At 46.5% G+C, this 19,035-nt stretch overlaps 1 protein-coding gene across 2 annotated transcripts in view; it reads right to left on the bottom strand.

Annotated features, from left to right (window-relative positions):
- Positions 1-19,035, bottom strand: part of CRYBG3 (crystallin beta-gamma domain containing 3) — a 148,842-nt gene that overhangs the window by 2,212 nt on the left and 127,595 nt on the right. The window contains exons 18-21 of one of the 2 annotated variants that reach the window (XM_070406050.1): positions 9,903-10,042; positions 7,029-7,152; positions 1,594-1,752; positions 387-546 (exon numbers count right to left, since the gene is read on the bottom strand). In XM_070406050.1, coding sequence (XP_070262151.1) covers positions 387-546; positions 1,594-1,752; positions 7,029-7,152; positions 9,903-10,042 — 583 coding nt within the window. Of the gene's footprint in view, positions 1-386; positions 547-1,593; positions 1,753-6,496; positions 6,688-7,028; positions 7,153-9,902; positions 10,043-19,035 lie in introns of those variants that run through there. The other variant, XM_070406052.1, reaches the window with a different exon arrangement.

Below are 19,035 nucleotides of genomic sequence, written 5' to 3'. Positions count from 1 at the left end.
CTAATGTGCAGCCAAGGTTGAGAACCACTGGACTAAAGCAATTTACAGCAAAAAGTTAGAGATGTTTCTTTCTAAGAAACATTATATTTTATGGTTTGATATTCAAATGTAAAAATGTTCTAAAGATTCCCACATGACAAGTGTAAGTTTGTAGCTGCATCAATGAGCAGAGGCCTCAGGTGGTGTCCTTAGGCTTCTCCTGCTTGATCCACGTGGCTAATGGTTTTGTTTGTTAAAACAGCAAATCTTAACTTTTTCCAAACATAATTTAAAATGACTTCATCTCTCTCTTATACATAGTGATTTTCTTTACCCAGGAGAGGGAAGAGGTCTAACTTAAAATGGAATCCAGAAACATGACTCACGGGGTTTCCCTACAGGCCCACCTTTCACATCGAGGACAAGCTGGTCGCTGAGATAGGAGCTGATGGTGCCGTTTCTGTTCAGCCTCCACTTCTGCCTCAGTTGCCCATGTTCCGCCCACAGGGCTACTCTAGCTCCGGGCGTGTCCCGGCCGCCAATCACATCCAGGCAGGTGTCGCTGTCCTACAGGGTTAAGAAATGCATGGGTAGCACTGTGTTTGCTAAAATACCTTGAATTGGGTCCCTTTTCTTTTTTTCTTTTCAAACTTAAAGAGAAAATTTATTTAGCAAGTTACAGAGGTAGTGGAAGGGAGCCAGCTGGGCTGTTCAGGCTCAGGGAACAAGTTACAGAAGCAAAGAAGGGCCCTGGGGCTTAGAAGAGGGAAAGGCCTGGGAGGGCGGTGTGCTCCCGAGAGGGCGAGCACACGCCGGGCCCCTTCCTCCATGTGAACAAGTCACAGACAGTGAGCGACCATGTCCCCTCTGAAAAGAATACTGTACGCAGCATAATCATCACTTCAGTAAGCTCCCCAAAAGCTTCGTTATTGCTGAGGGGAGGAAATGGTATAGAAATAAACCTGAAATAGAGGTACTTGTTTCTAAAAAGATGCCTACATCTGACAACAGATGTTCAATAAATGTTTGTTGGACTAGAATTACATGTTAAGTCCCTGCTAGCTTACAAGTATTAGCTCAAAGAACTTAGTTTTCTTAATACTTTTCATTTTGGGTGAAGGATGAGATAAAAGTAGACAAGCCACCGACGTTCTAAAACTTTTATTCCCCACAGCATCAGACACGGAGGGGTCTCAGAGAAACAGAAACCCGGATTTTATTTCCTAGGCTTTCCCCAGTGACAGCTTCTCTCTTCTCTAGCTACTTCATTTTGAAAATGAGAAGGCACCACCCGGTTTGGAATCCCAAAGGCAGCCAGTTCCATCTGGGCTTTAAAGGAGCACCTCACCTGAGAAGCACACTGCCCAACCTGGACCCAGTGACTGTCACCATTGGTTCTAAAGAACCATTTAGATCACAGTGTGTGATCTTAGATTTTACTTTAAAATAAAGTCCAGTCACTTTCATGTATCAACACCAGTATTTATATAATTAGGGACAAACTCTTTCTAGGAAGTTCTGTTATTTTTTGATGCTTTTTGATTTGACAAGATTCTGGTTTCCAAAAGAACAAGCCCAAACCCAACAGCAGGGCCTGGTATGAGCGCTGGTTACCTTGGATTTGAAGAGTCCTCGGCAGTAGTGCCAGACCTGCGTGTTCTTCCCGCTGTAGGGGGCGGTGCACACAGAGTTCGCCCGGGCGTCAGCGGCATTTCCAGTGGCCGTCAGGTACTCCTTCTGGGCCCGGTTCTTGATCCTGATGTACACTGCAGGCTGCGACGGGGAGAAACAGGCATTTAGGAAAAACCTGTTGAATGTGGAGATCAGTCCTTCCCAAGGGGAGGCTTAGAAGGGGGGGAGAGGTGATGGGATTTAGCGTGTTCCTGTCAGTTTCACTCAGTCCCTTTAGCACAGTGGTCGGCAAACTGCGTCTCGCCAGCCACATGCGGCTCTTTGGCCCCTTGAGTGTGGCCACGAAGTTCCAATCGCACTGTACGTGTGCGCCCGCACGTGGTATTTTGTGGAAGAGCCACACTCAAGGGGCCACAGTTTGCCGACCACTGCTTTAGCAAATATATATAAATTAATATTTCCTATTAGCAAATCCTTACACCACTGAGCACAAAGCTCCAACTTACAATCTCTATTATATTTTTCTGAAAAATGTCCTTTATAAGAGTAAAGGTAATACTTTCATTCTCTAGAATTCCGTGTGGCACGGGGGTGGAATTAGGGACTTGACAAGCTTAATTTAATAGCTGCTACGCTCTACTGTCTGGGGAGGCAGAGGAGTAGGAATAGGCCAGGTTCTCCCTAAGAGGACCTCGCAGCAGCTTCGTGCAACCATCAGACACTCTGTCCTGAGCTGTGATTGAGTGCCAAGTGACTGCTGTGGGAGGTCTTAAAGACCCAGGTGGCTGAGCACCCTAGGAGCTGTCGTAATCTCCTCGTTTTCATTTACACTTTGTTGACCTTTACACTGTTTATTAAAAAACAAAGGACTTCATCCCCTGGATGTGGAATATAGACAGTTTTAAAATATTAAATCTAGGACTAGCCTCTAAAGCAGCGGTTCTCAACCTGTGGGTCGCGAACAATGAAAATACATCCTGCATATCAGATATTTACATTACGATTCATAACGGTAGCAAAATTACAGTTATGAAGTAGCAACGAAAATAATTTTATGGTTGGGGGTCACCACAACATGAGGAACTGTATTAAAGGGTCGTGGCATTAGGAAGATTGAGAACCACTGCTAGACAATAGGTAATAAAAAAACTTAATACTAAATGCTTTCTGAGCTACTCTATTATGTCAGTATTAATAACCAGAACCACCTTTTAACAAAGTATAACTATGACCTGAATTTTATCAGAATGGTTAAACGGAGGTAGAGAAGCATGGTCTGTCTGCACCCAAGCCCTCCCTCACCAGGATGCTCTAAGCCTAAGGCCTGTGCTGAACAGCACACATTACCCTTAGGCAGGGAGTGAGCGGCAGTCTCAGAGGCGCCAGTGTGCTGAGACTCAGCGAGATGGTGGAAGGACAGCACACGACTGAGGCTCCACAAAGCTGGTCTTCAGTCCCGGAACCTAGGCCTCCGGTCTTCGTGGGGTAACACAGAGGACACCCAGCACCCTGACCCTGGGTCAGGTGTTGCATCCCAGTTAGAACCTTGCTAAGTACTAACAGGTGGTCTGTTATCTAATAAGGGAGGACTTTCGCTGAGAAACCTAAGTGCCAGGTCGATGCAACAAGGTATCACGGCAAGACCAGCAACGACTATTCTACCTCAACATATGTGATAAATCAGTGCAAAGCCACTGGAATTTTGGTAAATTGCTGCCAAGTTTAGCCTTTCTAAGGAAACGGACACTTCGAACACTTAAGTAAATAGACACATTTTTATCTGGTCATTGAAAGCAGGTGAAAAAGACCCCTACTTGGCAAAATGTTTTACACGTTTCATACCATAACTTCCACTTTCGTAATGTGACAGTAACATATTTAAATTTCTATAATCCAGCCTGGTCTCCCACTGCAATTATTCTGCTTTTTAATCTTCACCCGAGGATATTTTTTCCATTGATTTTTAGAGAGAGTGGAAGGGAGAGGGAGAGACAGAGAGAAATACCGATGTGAGACAGACACATCAATTGGTTGCCTTCTGCATGCCCCCTGACCAGGGCCAGAAGCATGCAACCGAGGTATGTGCCCTTGACTGGAATCGAACCCGGGACCCCTCAGTCCGCAGGCCGACACTCTATCCACTGAGCCACACCGGCTAGGGCCAATTATTAATTCTTGAGGCTTCATTATATCTTTATTACAGTTTCCTTACCTTGTACATGTAAGAAATCAGGCATGACCTTCACAGAGGACAGAGTTCCAATTATGTTAGGAACAAACATCACAGGTTTATTCAATTAACTCAAGCAAGGCACTAATTACCCTTACTGCATACTTGTACGGACTCCTCTGTAATTAGACTGTAAAACACTGATGCGCATTGTAAGTGCTTCAGTGACTTCCCAATTCCCAACCTCAAAGAGAATCGCATTGTAATTATTCCTAACTTTCCAGGCAAGAATATGAATTAAAGCAGTACTAACAGCCTTACCAAAAGGACAGTAAGGCCTACAGTACTGTTTTAGAACCAGAATTCCTTGGCTGGGTTTCAAAGCTGTGGCCTAAATGGACAACAGGAAAAACAATCCCTGTTAAAATATCATTTTGAAATTAAATTCTTAGCCAGAATAAGAATCAGGTATTTCCTAAAGCACAATGCAAGAATAACATAATGTTAACTGTCAAAAAGCTTCTCTGTAAAGTGAGAGGCTATTGTTCCAGTTATCTTTAATTCTCAGGGCCCTGAGCAATGGGCAGGGACTCCTTCCCCAGCAAGGAATCACCTTTCAGAAGCGAAGGAAATATTCTCGAGTTTCTAACAACACAGAATTAAATATTATTGAATGGCCGGTAAAAACTACACGGAGGCCCCACGTCTGCCTTGCTTTTTCCCATGCGATTACCCATCGTCCCATGGGCCAGGAGGGAAGAATAAGCACGTGAAGGTCATGAAACCCTGTACCACATACTGTGCCAGGAGAGCCCACTGACGTCCGGGATCTCTCAGAAGAGCATCTCTGATTCTCTCCAGGGCCATGTGAATGGTGCTTGCAAGATAAACGTGTTACTATAGCAACACAAGCCAGGAGTTGTGTCAAGTTCTTCATGTATCTTATTTAATCCTCACAACGTTAGTGAGAAGTAAGGACTGTGGTCACCGTCTCACCAGTGAGGAGTCCTAGCTGCTAAGAGATGAGGTGACATTCCAGCTCAAAGTCACATTGCTTACAGGTGACAGGGCTATGATCTGAACCAGCGGAACCAGAGTGGTGGGAATGAAGGTGTGTGCATGTGCGTGTGTTAGGTCAGTTTAAAAAAAATTATATATATATATATGTGTGTGTGTGTATATATATATATATATATATATTTATTTCAGGGACAAAGAGACAAAGAGAGAGGGAGAGAGAGATAAAAACATCAATGATGAGAGAATCAATGATTGCCTCCTGCACAACCCCTACTGGTTATTGAGCCTGCAACCCGGGCATGTGCCTTGCTTGACCAGGAATTAAAACATGACCTCCTGGTTCATAGATTAATGCTCAACCACTGAGCCATGCTGGCCAGGGCGCCAATTAGGCCAGGTTTTTACTTGCCATCAGCTACTTAACAGTGTGTCAGACCTGAACCTCAGAGCCTCAGCACTTATGTCAACTGTTCTGCTGAGCTCAGTGCCTGGAACATAGGGTGATGCTCTGTAAACACGGATCTCATTTTAAAGGAGAGTAGAGTGCGGGTGCCTAAGAACACAGATTTTAGAGCACAATCGATTTGGTTCGAATCCTGCTTCTGACACTTGAATGCTTCTTGCCAATTTGCTTTATCTCCCTGGGCCTTATTTTTCCATCTAGAAAATGGGGAAAAAAACCTCCTGCCTTAAAGAACTGTTGTTGGAATCAGGTAAGAAAAGCCTCTAAGGGGTTAGAGAAAAGGACAAATGGCATACCTGCTGACCATCTGACCCAACAGCCTGTGGTTCCCCACGCTCCTGAAACCTGCCACACTCCCACATATGTCCACACTGCCCTTCTCTGCACCAGCACTGCCTATGGCTTCTGGATGATCACACAATTTTGCATTTTATGTTATTACTAGAGGCCTGGTGCACGAATCTGTGCATGGTTGGGGTCCTGCCAGTCCACCCTGATCATGGCTGATTGGGCCAGGCTGGCAGGGGGTAGGGGCCGTGGATGGTTGGCTGGCTGGCCCCGCCCCCTGGTCAAACTCCTGGTCGAGGGGACAATTTGCATATTAGCCTTTTATTATATAGGACTAGAGGCCCGATGCATGAAAATTTGTGCAAGAGTAGGCCTTCCTTCCCCTGGCTGCCGGCACTGGCTTCCTGCAGGCACCCTGGCTGGCGCCCCTCCAGCTCCGGCTTCGTCAGGAAGGATGTCTGGTCTAATTAGCATATTACCCTTTTATTATTATAGATTTTGAGCTGGATATTTTACCCCTCAAAATGAAGCTCTACAAAGGCAGAAGTCATATCTATCCTTCATCCTCCACAATTCTTTACATAATGTCAAACGTTCATGCATCCATTTTCACTTTCATTCCTTCATTAAATAAGTCCCTGAGCTCCTACATTGTGACAGGCACTGGGGCAGTGCAAAAAGCCTCCACAGGCTGCAACAGAGTGAGAGCACCACTCCGACCGTAACTACACGGTTACAAACCGCATGCAGGGGCTTGGAGGAGAACCAGGTCTTTAGGATCCGGCTTAGGTTGGGAGAGAGGGCGACAGAGGCATCTCTGAGGACCTGGCAGGCAAGCTGACTTTAGAGAGGTGAGTAAGAGGCAGCCAGGCAACCAATGAAGGAGAACCTGAGAGAGGCAAACCTGTGCCTGGAGCTGAGTGGGACAGCTGGATGCTGGAGCGTGGGGCACACCATGAGAGTGAAGAGGAGACCGTGAGCCGGGAGACTGGAGAGGCAGCGGAGCTAGGCCCCTCGGGCCACAGGGGAGAGTGGGTCACTCTCAGTGCAGGGGGAAGCTTCTGAGCAGAAGACTGACAAGCACTAGTGCAGTAGATGTGACTTGAATTAAATTGCCAGGACTCATCCGGGTATTCTATAAGTGGGGGGAAAATCCAAATACTTAGAGAGTAAAACAAGTGCAGTCTCAGAGTTCATTCTCGTTCCATTTGCCTGCTGCAGAGCTTATAATTCCTTCATTTTCTATGAAATGGAAACATGGTCACTAAGACTTTGGACTGAAAGCTACAATCCAATATTGACCGTAGACAGAATTTTATGAACTGGTTAAAATCTACAGTATTCCCGAATCCACTCGCCCTGCTACATAAATGGCAACCTAAGTGAAATGGTCATTATTTCAGATGCTGGTGTGGTTTATGCCACTTCTACTAGAAAATGGAGCTATTTTGGATGGCGTGGTTCTTTTCTCCTTACCTGCTTCATAGGACGGAGGGAACCAATGGTTTTCCACCCGCTGAATGCCGTCCAATTTTGGATCTCATTGGGTTCGAGTAGGATTTGTCTTCCTAGGAAATTGGATCCTTCATAAGCTATCCACCTATATGAGAGCAGGAAAGAAAGAGTGAGGGACTTCAAAACAAAAGGCAGTCCCTACATTACACCAGCTAGGGTTCCTTCTGTAACATCTGGCTTTGTAGATATTTTAAAGAAAAACTATGTAATTCTATTTTTTAACAGAAAAAGCAGCAATGATCAGGAAAAAGCCCACTGGACAGGGGCTCAGAAGATTTGGATTTGTTAGGACTCTGGTTTCTCCGCTTCCAAACACGGTCCCCTCCAGCTCCAAAATTCAGTGTTCCTTTGGGAATGAATACAAAGTCATTTTCCATAACATTTAAAAAAATATTTTTATGGATTTCAGAGAGAGAAAGGGAGAGGGACTGAAACATCAGTGATGAGAGAGAATCATTGATGGGCTGCCTCCTGCACGCCCCACACTGGGGATCATGCCCACAACCCAGGCATGTGCCCTGACAGGGAATCGAACTGTGACCTCCTCAATGCTCAACCATTGAGCCACACAGGCTGGGCCCTTGGTAAGATTTTAGTAAACTATCTCATTATATATCAATCTAAATGAATTGCACAGTTGAAAAGCTGTGACGGATGGTGCACTAAAGCATGGCCCTCATTACCATCACAGATCAGAGATACGGAATAATATGGGGATTAAACAAAACTAAAAACTTGTCCTAGACGGTATGCTCAGTAGTTAGAGCATCAGCCCGCACACTGAAGGGTCCTGGATTTGATTCCCACTCAAAGGCATGTAATTGGGTTGCAGGTTCAATCACAGGTGCAGGAGACAACTGACTGATGTGTCTCTCTCACATTGATGTTTCTCTCTCTCTCTCTCTCTCTCTCTCTCCCCCTCTTCCTCCCTTTCACTCTCTCTAAAAGTCAATGGAAAAAATATCCTTGGGTGAGGATTAACAACAACAACAAAAAACTAAAAAAAACACCCCCTAAACAAAACCTGCCACTGAGAGTAGGTAGCTGGCTGTGCACGACGCAGTATTCCATAAGCCATCTGTAGCCTAGGAAACCTTTCAGACAGCCTTTCCTATTCCTTATGCTGTGTACCCATCTCTTACAGAGTCCTGAACAGTGAGAGTAGGTGGACAATAAAAGAAAAGAAATAAGAAGGTCAAGGGAAAATGGCACCAGTTCTCTACAAATGAATGAAATGAGACAGTGCCAAGTCTTCTGAGATGAGTCAATAAATACCAGTTCCACTTAGGAATGTAAAGAAAAGAAATGTATAAAAATGCTGTGAAAGGTATGGTAATCAGGGATATGGAATTCAGTTTAGAGTTAAGTGTTAAATAATGTACTGGAATATAATATGGGGGTTATTATACTCAGAGTAAATTAATTTATGTTTAATGAACACCAAACCATGTGAAATGCTTTGCAGAAAATTATAAACTGCTATTACATGTGAATAATGCAAAAGCCGTTTATTTATAACAGTTGACTTAATTTTCAAATCAATTTATATTCTTGGTTTTTTTCTCTTTCATTACCTCCAGATATTTATTTATTTATTTTATTTATGTATTTTTTAAAATATATTTTTATTGACTTTTTACAGAGAGGAAGGGAGAGGGATAGAGTTAGAAACATCGATGAGAGAAACATCGACCAGCTGCCTCCTGCACACCTCCTACTGGGGATGTACCCGCAACCAAGGTATATGCCCTTGACCGGAATCGAGCCTGGGACCCTTCAGTCCGCAGGCCGATGCTCTATCCACCCAGCCAAACCAGTTTTGGCAACCCCCAGATATTTAAATATAAAGAATTGATTATTACAAAATTTAAAAGTCACAAGAAATAAAAACAGTCCTCTTCACATTAATCACTGAGGGCTGTGTGTTCCCTTAGTGGACATTTGGTTCCCAACACCAGCTGTGCAGGAGGAGGGCAGGAGCAGGGCAGAGGGAGGGCAGGAGGAGGAGGAGGGCAGGAGGAGGGCAGGAGGAGGGTAGGAGGAGGGTAGGAGGAGGGCGGGAGGAGGAGGAGAGCAGAAGGGTAGTAAGAGGAGTAGGACAGGAGGAGGACAGGAGGAGGGCAGAGGGAGGGTAGGAGGAGGGCGGGAGGAGGGTAGGAGGAGGGTAGAAGGAGGGCGGGAGGAGGAGGAGAGCAGAAGGGTAGTAAGAGGAGTAGGACAGGAGGAGGACAGGAGGAGGGCAGAGGGAGGGTAGGAGGAGGGCGGGAGGAGGGTAGGAGGAGGGTAGAAGGAGGGCGGGAGGAGGAGGAGAGCAGAAGGGTAAGAGGAGGAGGAGGACAGGAGGAGGGCAGAGGGAGGGCAGGAGGAGGGCAGCAATGCTGGGAGGCAGGCTCAGTCAAACCAAGGGACTGAGCAGGAAATAACTGCCCTGGAGCAAACAGCTTTAGGAGGAAGGAAATGTCAAATCAAAACACGGGGAACACCATTCGTCTTACAAATAAGTGGCCACTTGTCTTAAGCAGCCAGTGGCCTGCACCAAGCTGCTGTTTAATTAAATTTCCTCTGAAAGGAACATGGGCTCGATGGTTGCAGTCATCTGATGGACCTGCCCTGTGACATGAGCGCTGAGCACATGGCAGCCCTTCCTTCCCAAAGACTCTGCCCAGAAGGCCTGGCCCACTGTCTCCTCCATGAACAGAAACTACTGTGATTACTTGAGAGAGAAGATGAGGAGGAGCGTGTCAGATCCAACACAGCAGCAGAGTGGGAATAAAAGGCACCGCTCTCTGTCCCACGCAGTGGCGGAAGCAGGCCGAGGCCTCCTCCAGTACTTACTGTCCACTTTTTATCCACACGGACTGGGTGTAGAAGTGCAGGTCCTTGTTCAGAACCGAGTTCACGGCCTCTTCAAGGTGCAGCTCTCTGCCCTCACAGTGCTCCAGAGCGAAGAGGCTGAGGGAGGGCTCCTCAAAGACCTGTCGACAAGAAGAAGGGAACATCAGCAAGCGCAGGGACCCAGCTCCCCACTTCTTAGAGTTTTCTGCTCTACCCTCTAAAGATGTTCTAGCCAGACCTGCACTGGCGAGATTAATTCTAATAAATAAAAATCAACGGAACCTAAAGTTAAAATTGATGTTTCAGAAAACAATCTTAATCTATATAATAAAGAGCCAGGGTAGTAACAACCGAAAGCTTGACCAAACACCAGAATTCAGTCCTGGGTTGCCGTGGTGACCCAGCACTGACTGGGGCCGCTGTGGTGCCCTGACCCAGCACTGACTGCCTAGGGAGCTGCGGATCAGGCCCAAAGAGAGGCCTGCAGAGAGAGAGGCAGGGTCTGATCCGTAGCCTCTGTGGCAGCCATTGATCAGAACTTGCCTCTCGTTCTCTCCTGGCCTGGCCAACAGTTGGGCCTCCACTTCTCTCTAGGCCTCCACTGGGGCTGCTGATCAGCCCCGCCTTTCTGATCAGGTCCCATTGATAAGCCCAGAGATGCTGACTGGCATAGAGACCGACCAATCAGAACCAAATCTGGGTCAACTGTGAGGAGTCAATGACTGTCTAGGAGGTGGAGCTTTTGATGCTGACTGGCATAGAAACCGACCAATCAGAACCAAATCTGGGTCAACTTTGAAGAGCCAATGGCTGCCTAGGAGGCGGAGCTTTTGATGCTGACTGGCATAGAAACTGACCAATCAGAACCAAATCGGCTGGCAGAGGAGGGCAGTTGGGAGCGAGATCAGGCCAGCAGGGGAGAGAAGTTAGGGATGAGATCAGGCTGGCAGGGAAGGGCAGTTGGGGGTGAGATCAGGCCAGCAGGGAAGGGCAGTTAGGAGCAATCAGGCAGGTAGGCAGAGGCAGTTAGGGGTGATTAGGCAGGCAGGCAGAGAGGTTAGGGGCAATCAGGCAGGCAGGCAGATGAGTGGTTAGGAGTTGGTGGTCCCGGATTGTGAGAGGGGTGTCTGATTGCTGGTTTAGGCCCCATCCCACAGGGGCCTAAACCAGCGGTCGGACATCCCCCGAGGGGTCCCTGATTGGAGTGGGTGCAGTCTGGGCTGAGGGAAGCCGCCCTCTGTGCATGAATTTCATGCACCGGGCCTCTAGTTTCATAATAAAAATGGACACCTGCTTCCAATCACATGTTAAGGGCTGGTTATGCTATAATTTGGACATTTTGATCCTGCCAATGCTTTTAGCTGGCAACAGAATAAACATGGAACAGAATGGCACCCTCCTTCCTCAGGAGGCACAGGAGCAGCCACTAAGAACACAGACTTTATGGCTCTAGGTTCTTAAAAACATTCCTAGGAGGGAGAAGGAGGCATTTTTAATTTAGTGATAACAACCCACATGCACAGGGACAGGAGTGACTTCTGCACTGAAAGTGTCTCCCAAATCTTCATGTTAGACAAGAACAGCATCAACATTGCTCTTTTCCATTCAAGACACTATCCTAGGAGACTTTTGGGGGATGAGAAATCAAAGTAATTAAGGTCTATTTTGTGGTAAATATTTTAAAGTCTCTTGTGAGTCAAAAATGTTTTTCTCTATTTTTTTTGTGTGTGGAGTGTGTTCAACATTTATTTATTAAGGCAAATTAATTCTTTTGTTTTTCAAATTTTTGAAACCTTAGGCCAAGCCCTGGCAAGGACGTGGAGAAAAGGGAACCCTTGTACACTGTTGGTAGGATTGTAAATTAGTATAGCCACTAATGGAAAAGTCTGGAGATTGCTCAAACACTTAAAAATAGGCCTGCCATGCCCTAACCGGTTTGGCTCAGTGGAGAGAGCGTCGGCCTGAGGACTGAAGGGTCCCAGGTTTGATTCTAGTCAAAGGCATGTACCTTGGTTGCAGGCACATCCCCAGTAGGGGCTGTGCAGGAGGCAGCTGATCGATGCTTCTCTCTCATTGACGTTTCTAACTCTCTATCCTTCTCCGTTCCTCTCTGTAAAAAATCAATTAAAAAAATATATATAATAGACCTGCCATACAACTCAGTAATTCCACTTCTGGGCATGTATCTGATGAAAACAAAAACACTAGTTGGAAAAGAGACATATGCAGCCCTATGTTCATTGCAGCGCTACTATCCAAGATATGGATGCCACCCAGATATCCATCAATAGATGCACAAATAAAGAGGAAGTGATCTCTCTCTCTCTCTCTCTCTCTCACACACACACACAGGAATGTTTTTCAGCAATAAAAAGTAATGAAATCTTGCTATCTGCAATAATGTGAATGGACTTAGAGAATATTATACCAAATGAAGTATGTATCAGATAGAGAATAAATACCATATGATCCACTTATATGTGGAATATAAAAAACAAAATAAAGGACAATAAAAAAAGAGAAACAGACCTATAGATATAGAGAACAAGCTGATGGTGGCCAAAAGGGAGAGGATAAGGGACAAAAAATAAACAGGAAATTAAGTAAAAAAATAATGAAAAATAAGTTAACAGGCCTGTTCCACATATGGACAACTGGCGACTTGGCAGGAAGCCCTGAGAAAGATATGCTACGGGGCTTTGTGCAGGCGCTGTCGGCACTCCCAGCACTCCTTGTTGCAATAAGGAAACCTGAGTGGGTAAAGGGACCATCCCCAGCCCAGGCGTTTCCCATGCAGGGACAGGATCCTTTCTACCTTTGAGAAAAAAAATAAATTTTGATGAAGAGAAATAAAGGGAATTGACCCATAATAAGGAAAAACAAAAACAAACAAGAAATCAAAGCAAGGCACCATCCTTGTGTTCCAGGCATTACTAACTAGCAGCTAACTTAGGACAACTCAGGTTCTGTAACCTAATTCAGGGGAGGACAGGAGGTGGCCTGTGAGAGCACTCGGTGGAAGGCTAGAACATTTTTAGCAGAAAGGAGTAGGAATCAAGGCAGTTTCATGGATGTGGTAGCGTGTGAGCTCAGGCTATAGGGTGCAATGAATCTGGAGGGGCCAGGACAGAGGAGAGGGAGGGCACTCTGTGTGAAGGGAGGGAGACAGAAACTGCTTGGGGTGTGCTCTGGCGAGGTGGCTCAGTTGGTCGGGTGTCTTCCCATGAACCCAGAGGTTGCTGGTTCCATTCCTAGGCAGGACACATGCCCAGGTTTCAGACTCGATCCCCAGTAGGGGAACATGCAGGAAGCAGCCAATCGACATTATGCTCTCCCATCAATGTTTCTCTCTTCTCCCTTCCTCTCTCTGTAAAAAATCAAACTATTCTTTAAAAAAGAAAAAAAAAACTGCTTGGGGTGTGCTGGGGGAAGAGCAAGTCGAGCTGTTTAGCTAGATTAGAGTCCAACAGGCCACAGTGTCACCTGCTCCCACTGCTTGCCACTGACCACTGAGCTGCATGATTCTCTTCCGATACTGACAGGTGGAGACAGAACCGCTGCAGTGGGGAGTCCTCGAAGGCCTGAGGACTGGGGACTAGGACTGGGCTGAGGATCTGTAACTTGGTACATGAGAAGTGAAGCACCAGCAGCAGGCACTGAGCAAGGTCAGCAAAGAACTGACTCACAGCTGACCTGCACATATACTTGCACAAGAGCAAAATGAATTCTAAATGTGTTCTTCCTTGCAAAAGTGTTAGGAATAGCAAAGGATGGGGAATGAGTTAAATGTTCATCAAGAGAGGACTGGTGAAATAAATTATAATACATTCACAGAGGAATTCTATATAGCTATACAAATGAGATCTTTATGAAATATCAAATAAGTTTTTATTTTTTTAAAATATAATTTTATTGATTTCAGAGAGGACAGGAGAGGAAGAGAGAGATACAAACATCAATGGTGAGAGAGAATCATTGATTGGCTGCTTCCTCCACACCTCCAACTGGGGATCGAACCCGCAACCCAGGATTGTGCCCTTGATTGGAATTGAACCTGGGACCCTTTGGTCTGCAGGCTGACGCTCTATCCACTGAGCTAAACCAGCTAGGGCTATAAGATTGATTTTTTAGAAGCAAATACTAAGTGAAGAATAGTGTAGCCCTGTGTGGCTCAGTTGGTTGGTTGGGTGTTGTCCCGTGCACCAAAAAGTTGCTGGTTTGACTCCCAGTCAGGACACATGCCTGGGTTGCAGGCTTGATCCTCAGTAGGGGGAGTGCAGGAGACAGCAGATCAATGCTTCTCTCTCTCTCCCTCTCCTTCCTCTCTAAAAAATCAATTAAAAAATCTTAAAAAAAGAATAGTGTAAAATAGCATACTTCTTATGTTATCATGATGATAAAAAGGGAAAACTTATACACATGTACACAAGGTGGTGCAAAAGTAGGCTCATATGGAAAATAATATAATTAATAATACAAGTTGTATACTCATAAGTGTAAACCTACTTTTGCCCCCGTTTGTGTACTTGTATGTATATTAAAAATGTTCTTAAAAAAATATAAAACTAACCATGACTACCCTTTAGTAGGATAGGATCTGAGAAGATACAGGGCACAAGTAGGAGCCAAGTTTTTTACTGCATGCCTTTTGTTACTTTTTGGGTTTTAAACCATGGGAATATATTGTTTATTCAAAAATTTACACTGGTAATTATTATGCATATGTTTTCATATATATGTGTGTTTGTGACTACTTTTAAATAAGTGGCCTTCAGGAACTGTATCTGGCAACATGAGTGAAGAAAAGAACTGCCTGGCAGGCGTGGCATCAACCTATGAACCAGGAGGTCCTGGTTTGATTTCTGGTCATAGACATATCCGGGTTGAGGGCTTGATCCCCAGTGTGTGATGTGCAGGAGGCAGCCGATCAATGATTCTCACCATTCATGTTTCTATCTCTTTCTCTCTTTCTCTCCCTTCCTCTCTGAAATCAATCTATATAATAAAAGCCTAAGTGACTGTTATGGTGGAATGACCAGAACTACTGGTTGCTATGATGTGCACTGACCACCAGAGTGCAGACACTCATTGCAGGAGGAGCTGCCCCCTGGTGGTCAGTGCCTTCCCACAGGGGGAGCGCTGCTCAGCCAGAAGCCAGGCTCATAGCTGGCGAGTGCAGTGGTGGTGGTAGAAGCCTCTCCTGCCTCCGCAGCAGTGCTAAGGAGCAGCAGCGCTAAGGAACAGCAAGCCACCGAGCAGTAAGGAGTGAAGGATCCCGGATTGCAAGAGGGATGTCCGCCCGCCGGCTTAAGCCTGACCTCCAGGGGGATCAGGCCTAAGCCAGCAGGCGGACATCCCCCAAGGGTCCCTGACTGTGAGAGGGTGCAGGGTGGGCTGAGAGACCAACCCCCCCCCCCCCCTCAGTGCACAAATTTCAAGGACTGGGCCTCTAGTAAAAATATATTAAGAAAAAAAAGGAAAGAGAGAATGATGTAAAAATAGCAGTACACAGGCCGTCTCTCAGGTCAAGGCAGAGAGCCAGACCTGCCATGGGGGCGGCGGGCATGGAAGGTCAGGACTGGTGAATAAGGACGGCTAGGAAAACCATCCCAGTGAGAAGAGAGACATGATAGACAAAGGGAATGGGTGAGGGAAAGGAGTGAGAAGAGGGAAGAGATGTGGTGGGGACAGGGTGGGATAACTAGTCACAGATAAGGAGACCTGGAGGGGAAAGATGCTCAGAGCTAAGAACTTCACTTGAAGTGAATGTTTCAATGTTGAGACAGAGGCGGGTAATCTTAACTGAGATACTCAGCAAACCTGGACCTCTGATCTGGAGTTGAGGGAAAAGTCTAACGTGGAGACTGCAAGTCTGGGCACTCGAATCTGGGCAATGGCTGGAGCCAGGCGTGGGGTGAAGAGGAAGTGGAAGGAGGACAGAACTGCGCTGACAGGGAAGACGGTGGGGCTGATGGAACACGTGGCCAGGCGAGGAGAGCCGGAAGAGAAAACATCACGGAAAGGGGAAAACAGTACCAAATGCTCTGTGACACTGAGGGAGAGGGTGAGTGTGATGAGGCTGTTCGGGTTTGGCAAGCAGGAGGCAGCTAGTGACCTACAAACGCCCGTTTGAGCGGCTTGTTGGAGATGGTGGTGGAGTCCAGGCTATTAGGGCGGAGGAGTGCGTGGTGAGGAACCGCAGATGGGTGTACAGTCTATTTATTGGGAACAGTCTGAGGAGAAGGAGGGAGGTGAGCTAGTGGCCTGTGCGGTGCTTGTGAGCGCTGTGAAAGGGGTAGTGCAACAGAAAGGAGCCAAGTAATACACATCACTAGGACGGTTCTAGGGAAGGACCAAGAGGCCCATCCATCAGTCCGGAACCTCTGATGGGAGTCAGTCCATGAATAAAAGGGCAGGGAAAGAAGGCCACAACATGTTCAGGTTCTAAACACAGGTACGTGTGTGAGTTCTTTTTGTACGTTATCTGGCAGAGCGACCTGCTGACCAGGGAAGGTCGGAGGCACTGCCCACAGAACTTTCTGCAGTGACAGGATGTTGGCCTGCATGCTCTTCCGCACGAGGCTGCTGGCCCCGGAGCACCTGGCTCCTGTGACCACGGGCCCGAGTTGGTTTTATTATTCATCCAATGTAAACAACCACGTGGCCAGTGCTAGGGAATTGGACCGCGCAGAGCTAGAGATTAGAGGAGGCTGGAAAAGAATGTACTGATCACGGGGACAGGGAGGCAGCGAGCTGGGAGCGCAGAGGTGCCAGGAACACTGATTTCCCTCAGGAAATGCCACCAGCCTGTCAGGAACAGAAAGTCAACTCCAGTCACTGAGTGACCGCAGGCAGGCGGGGCCTCTGCTGCTGCTGTAAGATAAAAGCTGGAAGCGTCCGCCCGTTTATAGAGTCCAGAACAGCAGTGGGTTGGACAGGCGGCCAGCAGTAAGTTACCCACTGGAACCGGTGCCTGAAAACAAGTGGACAATCATCATCCACAGTAAGCTCCTGGCTCTATTGTTGAACTCTGTCTACATCTTCACCCTTCAGCTTTTAAAAAGCATTTCAGCTTACGTCCTCACCTCTCTACTACTTGTTGAGTGACTAGTTTGTAAGGAAGGGCAGACAGGCAAGGAGCCTGGACAGGCTCATAAATAACCATCAGGGTTTGCAACACTCGCCCGAGCAGGGTTTGCTGTGGTAAGAGCTACAGACACCTACTATGTTGAAGGCATTTAATGGCTGACATGATGTAACTTTTAAATCACAGAGAGGAAAAAGTTAAAAGATTATGAAAATGTGACTGACATGCTAAGCATCATTCTAAGAAAAACAGTACCTGTGTGCATTGTCCCTCTTCCTTTGGCAGAATGCCTACAAAGACATTTTTTTAAAAAGGCTATTGTTGTCCTTTAATGCCATAGAGTTCATTCCCAAACTCAAAGGTAATCTAGCAATTCTTTATCTAGAAATTTATATTAAGGGAAACAACAGGAAGTTTGATGGCAGGGATCACAGAAATGGTTTTAAAATGACAGTTCAGGGAGTTGGAGAAAGAACTGCAGGAAATGACTGAGATCATATTTTTATGAGTTTATATAAATTACTAAGGTGGCACTACGAGACCCAATATACAAAGGGGCAGAGAACATAAACCAACAGCATTAACCAAGGAAAAAATAGGACTGACTCACTCATGTAGATATCCCACTCTCCATTATTAGCAACAACAAGATATCTTCATGTGGTCCAACCTCTCAAACTTTTTATTTAAGAACACCTAATGTTTCTAAGCTTAAAGTCATTCCCTCCCCGCAGAGGTATCCTATATAATAAAAGGCTAATATGCAAATAGACTGAATGGCAGAACAATCGGAACAACTAAACAACTGGTCGCTATGATGAGCACTGACCACCAGGGGGGCATGTGCGGAACATGGCGGCGGGCTTGGCTGCCAGTGGGATGGTGGAGCAGGTGAGCGGGGATGCCAGACCAAGGCGGGGCGCCGGTCGCTGTCATTGGGGCGAGCCTCTGGTGGTTACTGAAAATTCTTTGCTCCTGTGCACTGTGGTCCTACCCGGCGCTCACACCTGCTGCTGGTGCCAGCCTTGCTCGCACCTGCTGCCAGCACCGGAGCCACCACTCATACTCGCTGCCGGTGCCTGGCAATGGTCCTGATCACTCGGTGCCATCAGCAGGTGCAAGTGGCAGCTGCTGGCCCTGATTGCCCCGAGGGCTTCTCCACCTCCTCCTGCTCCTGAGGGGTGATCAGGGCAGCAGCTGCCACTCACACCTGCTGCTGGTGCCAGCCCCAATCGCTCTGCGTCATCCGTGGGTGCGAGTAGTGCTGGTGCCGTCAGCACATGGGAGCAGCAGGAGCGGGGCTGCCAGCAGACAGGGGACTGAGGATGTGGTGGGAGCGCGGAGGACGGGCTGAGACTGCCCCTGTGCCTACTGCAGCCTTGTGGCCCACAATTCCTTTCAAGGTGTACAAATTTGTGCACTGAGCCCCTAGTAAAATATATTTAACTTGATTTTAAACTATTTAAGTTGTTTTAATTTAAGTGGTCTTAATTTATAGGTATACTTAAATTTATAAATACACTTCATTTATAAATGTACTTACAGGTTAGGAAGATTATGAGGGTTGACATACTGTAAGCTCTAACGTGGGGTGCAGTTAATAGGTAATTCAGAAATAAAGAGTGCTGAAGAATTATTCTGTGTTTTTTTTTTTAATATATATTTTTAATTGATTTCAGAAAGGAAGGGAGAGGGAGAGAGAGATAGAAACATCGAGGATGAGAGAGAAACATTGATTGGTTGCCTCCTGCAGGCCTCCCACTGGGGGTCGAGCCCACAATCCAGGCATGTGCCCTTGACTGGAATTGAACCTGGGACCCTTCAGTCTGCAGGTCGACACTCTATCCACTGAGCCAAACCAGCTAGGGCTGAAGAACTATTTTTTTAAAAATGTATTTCTTTATTGATTTCAAGAGGAAGGGAGAAGGAGAAAGAGATAGAAACATCAATGATGAGAGAGAATCATTGATTGGCTGCCTCCTGCACACCCCCTACTGGGGATCGAGCCCGCAACCCAGGCATGTGCCCTTGGCTGGAATTGAACCT

Source organism: Myotis yumanensis, unplaced genomic scaffold, assembly GCF_028538775.1.
Source record: "Myotis yumanensis isolate MYYU_CA2020_CCGP unplaced genomic scaffold, mMyoYum1.0.hap1 SCAF_2, whole genome shotgun sequence".
Lineage (NCBI taxonomy): Eukaryota > Metazoa > Chordata > Mammalia > Chiroptera > Vespertilionidae > Myotis > Myotis yumanensis.
Note: the sequence above shows the minus strand (reverse complement) of the source record. Positions and strands in the feature narration are given on the sequence as shown.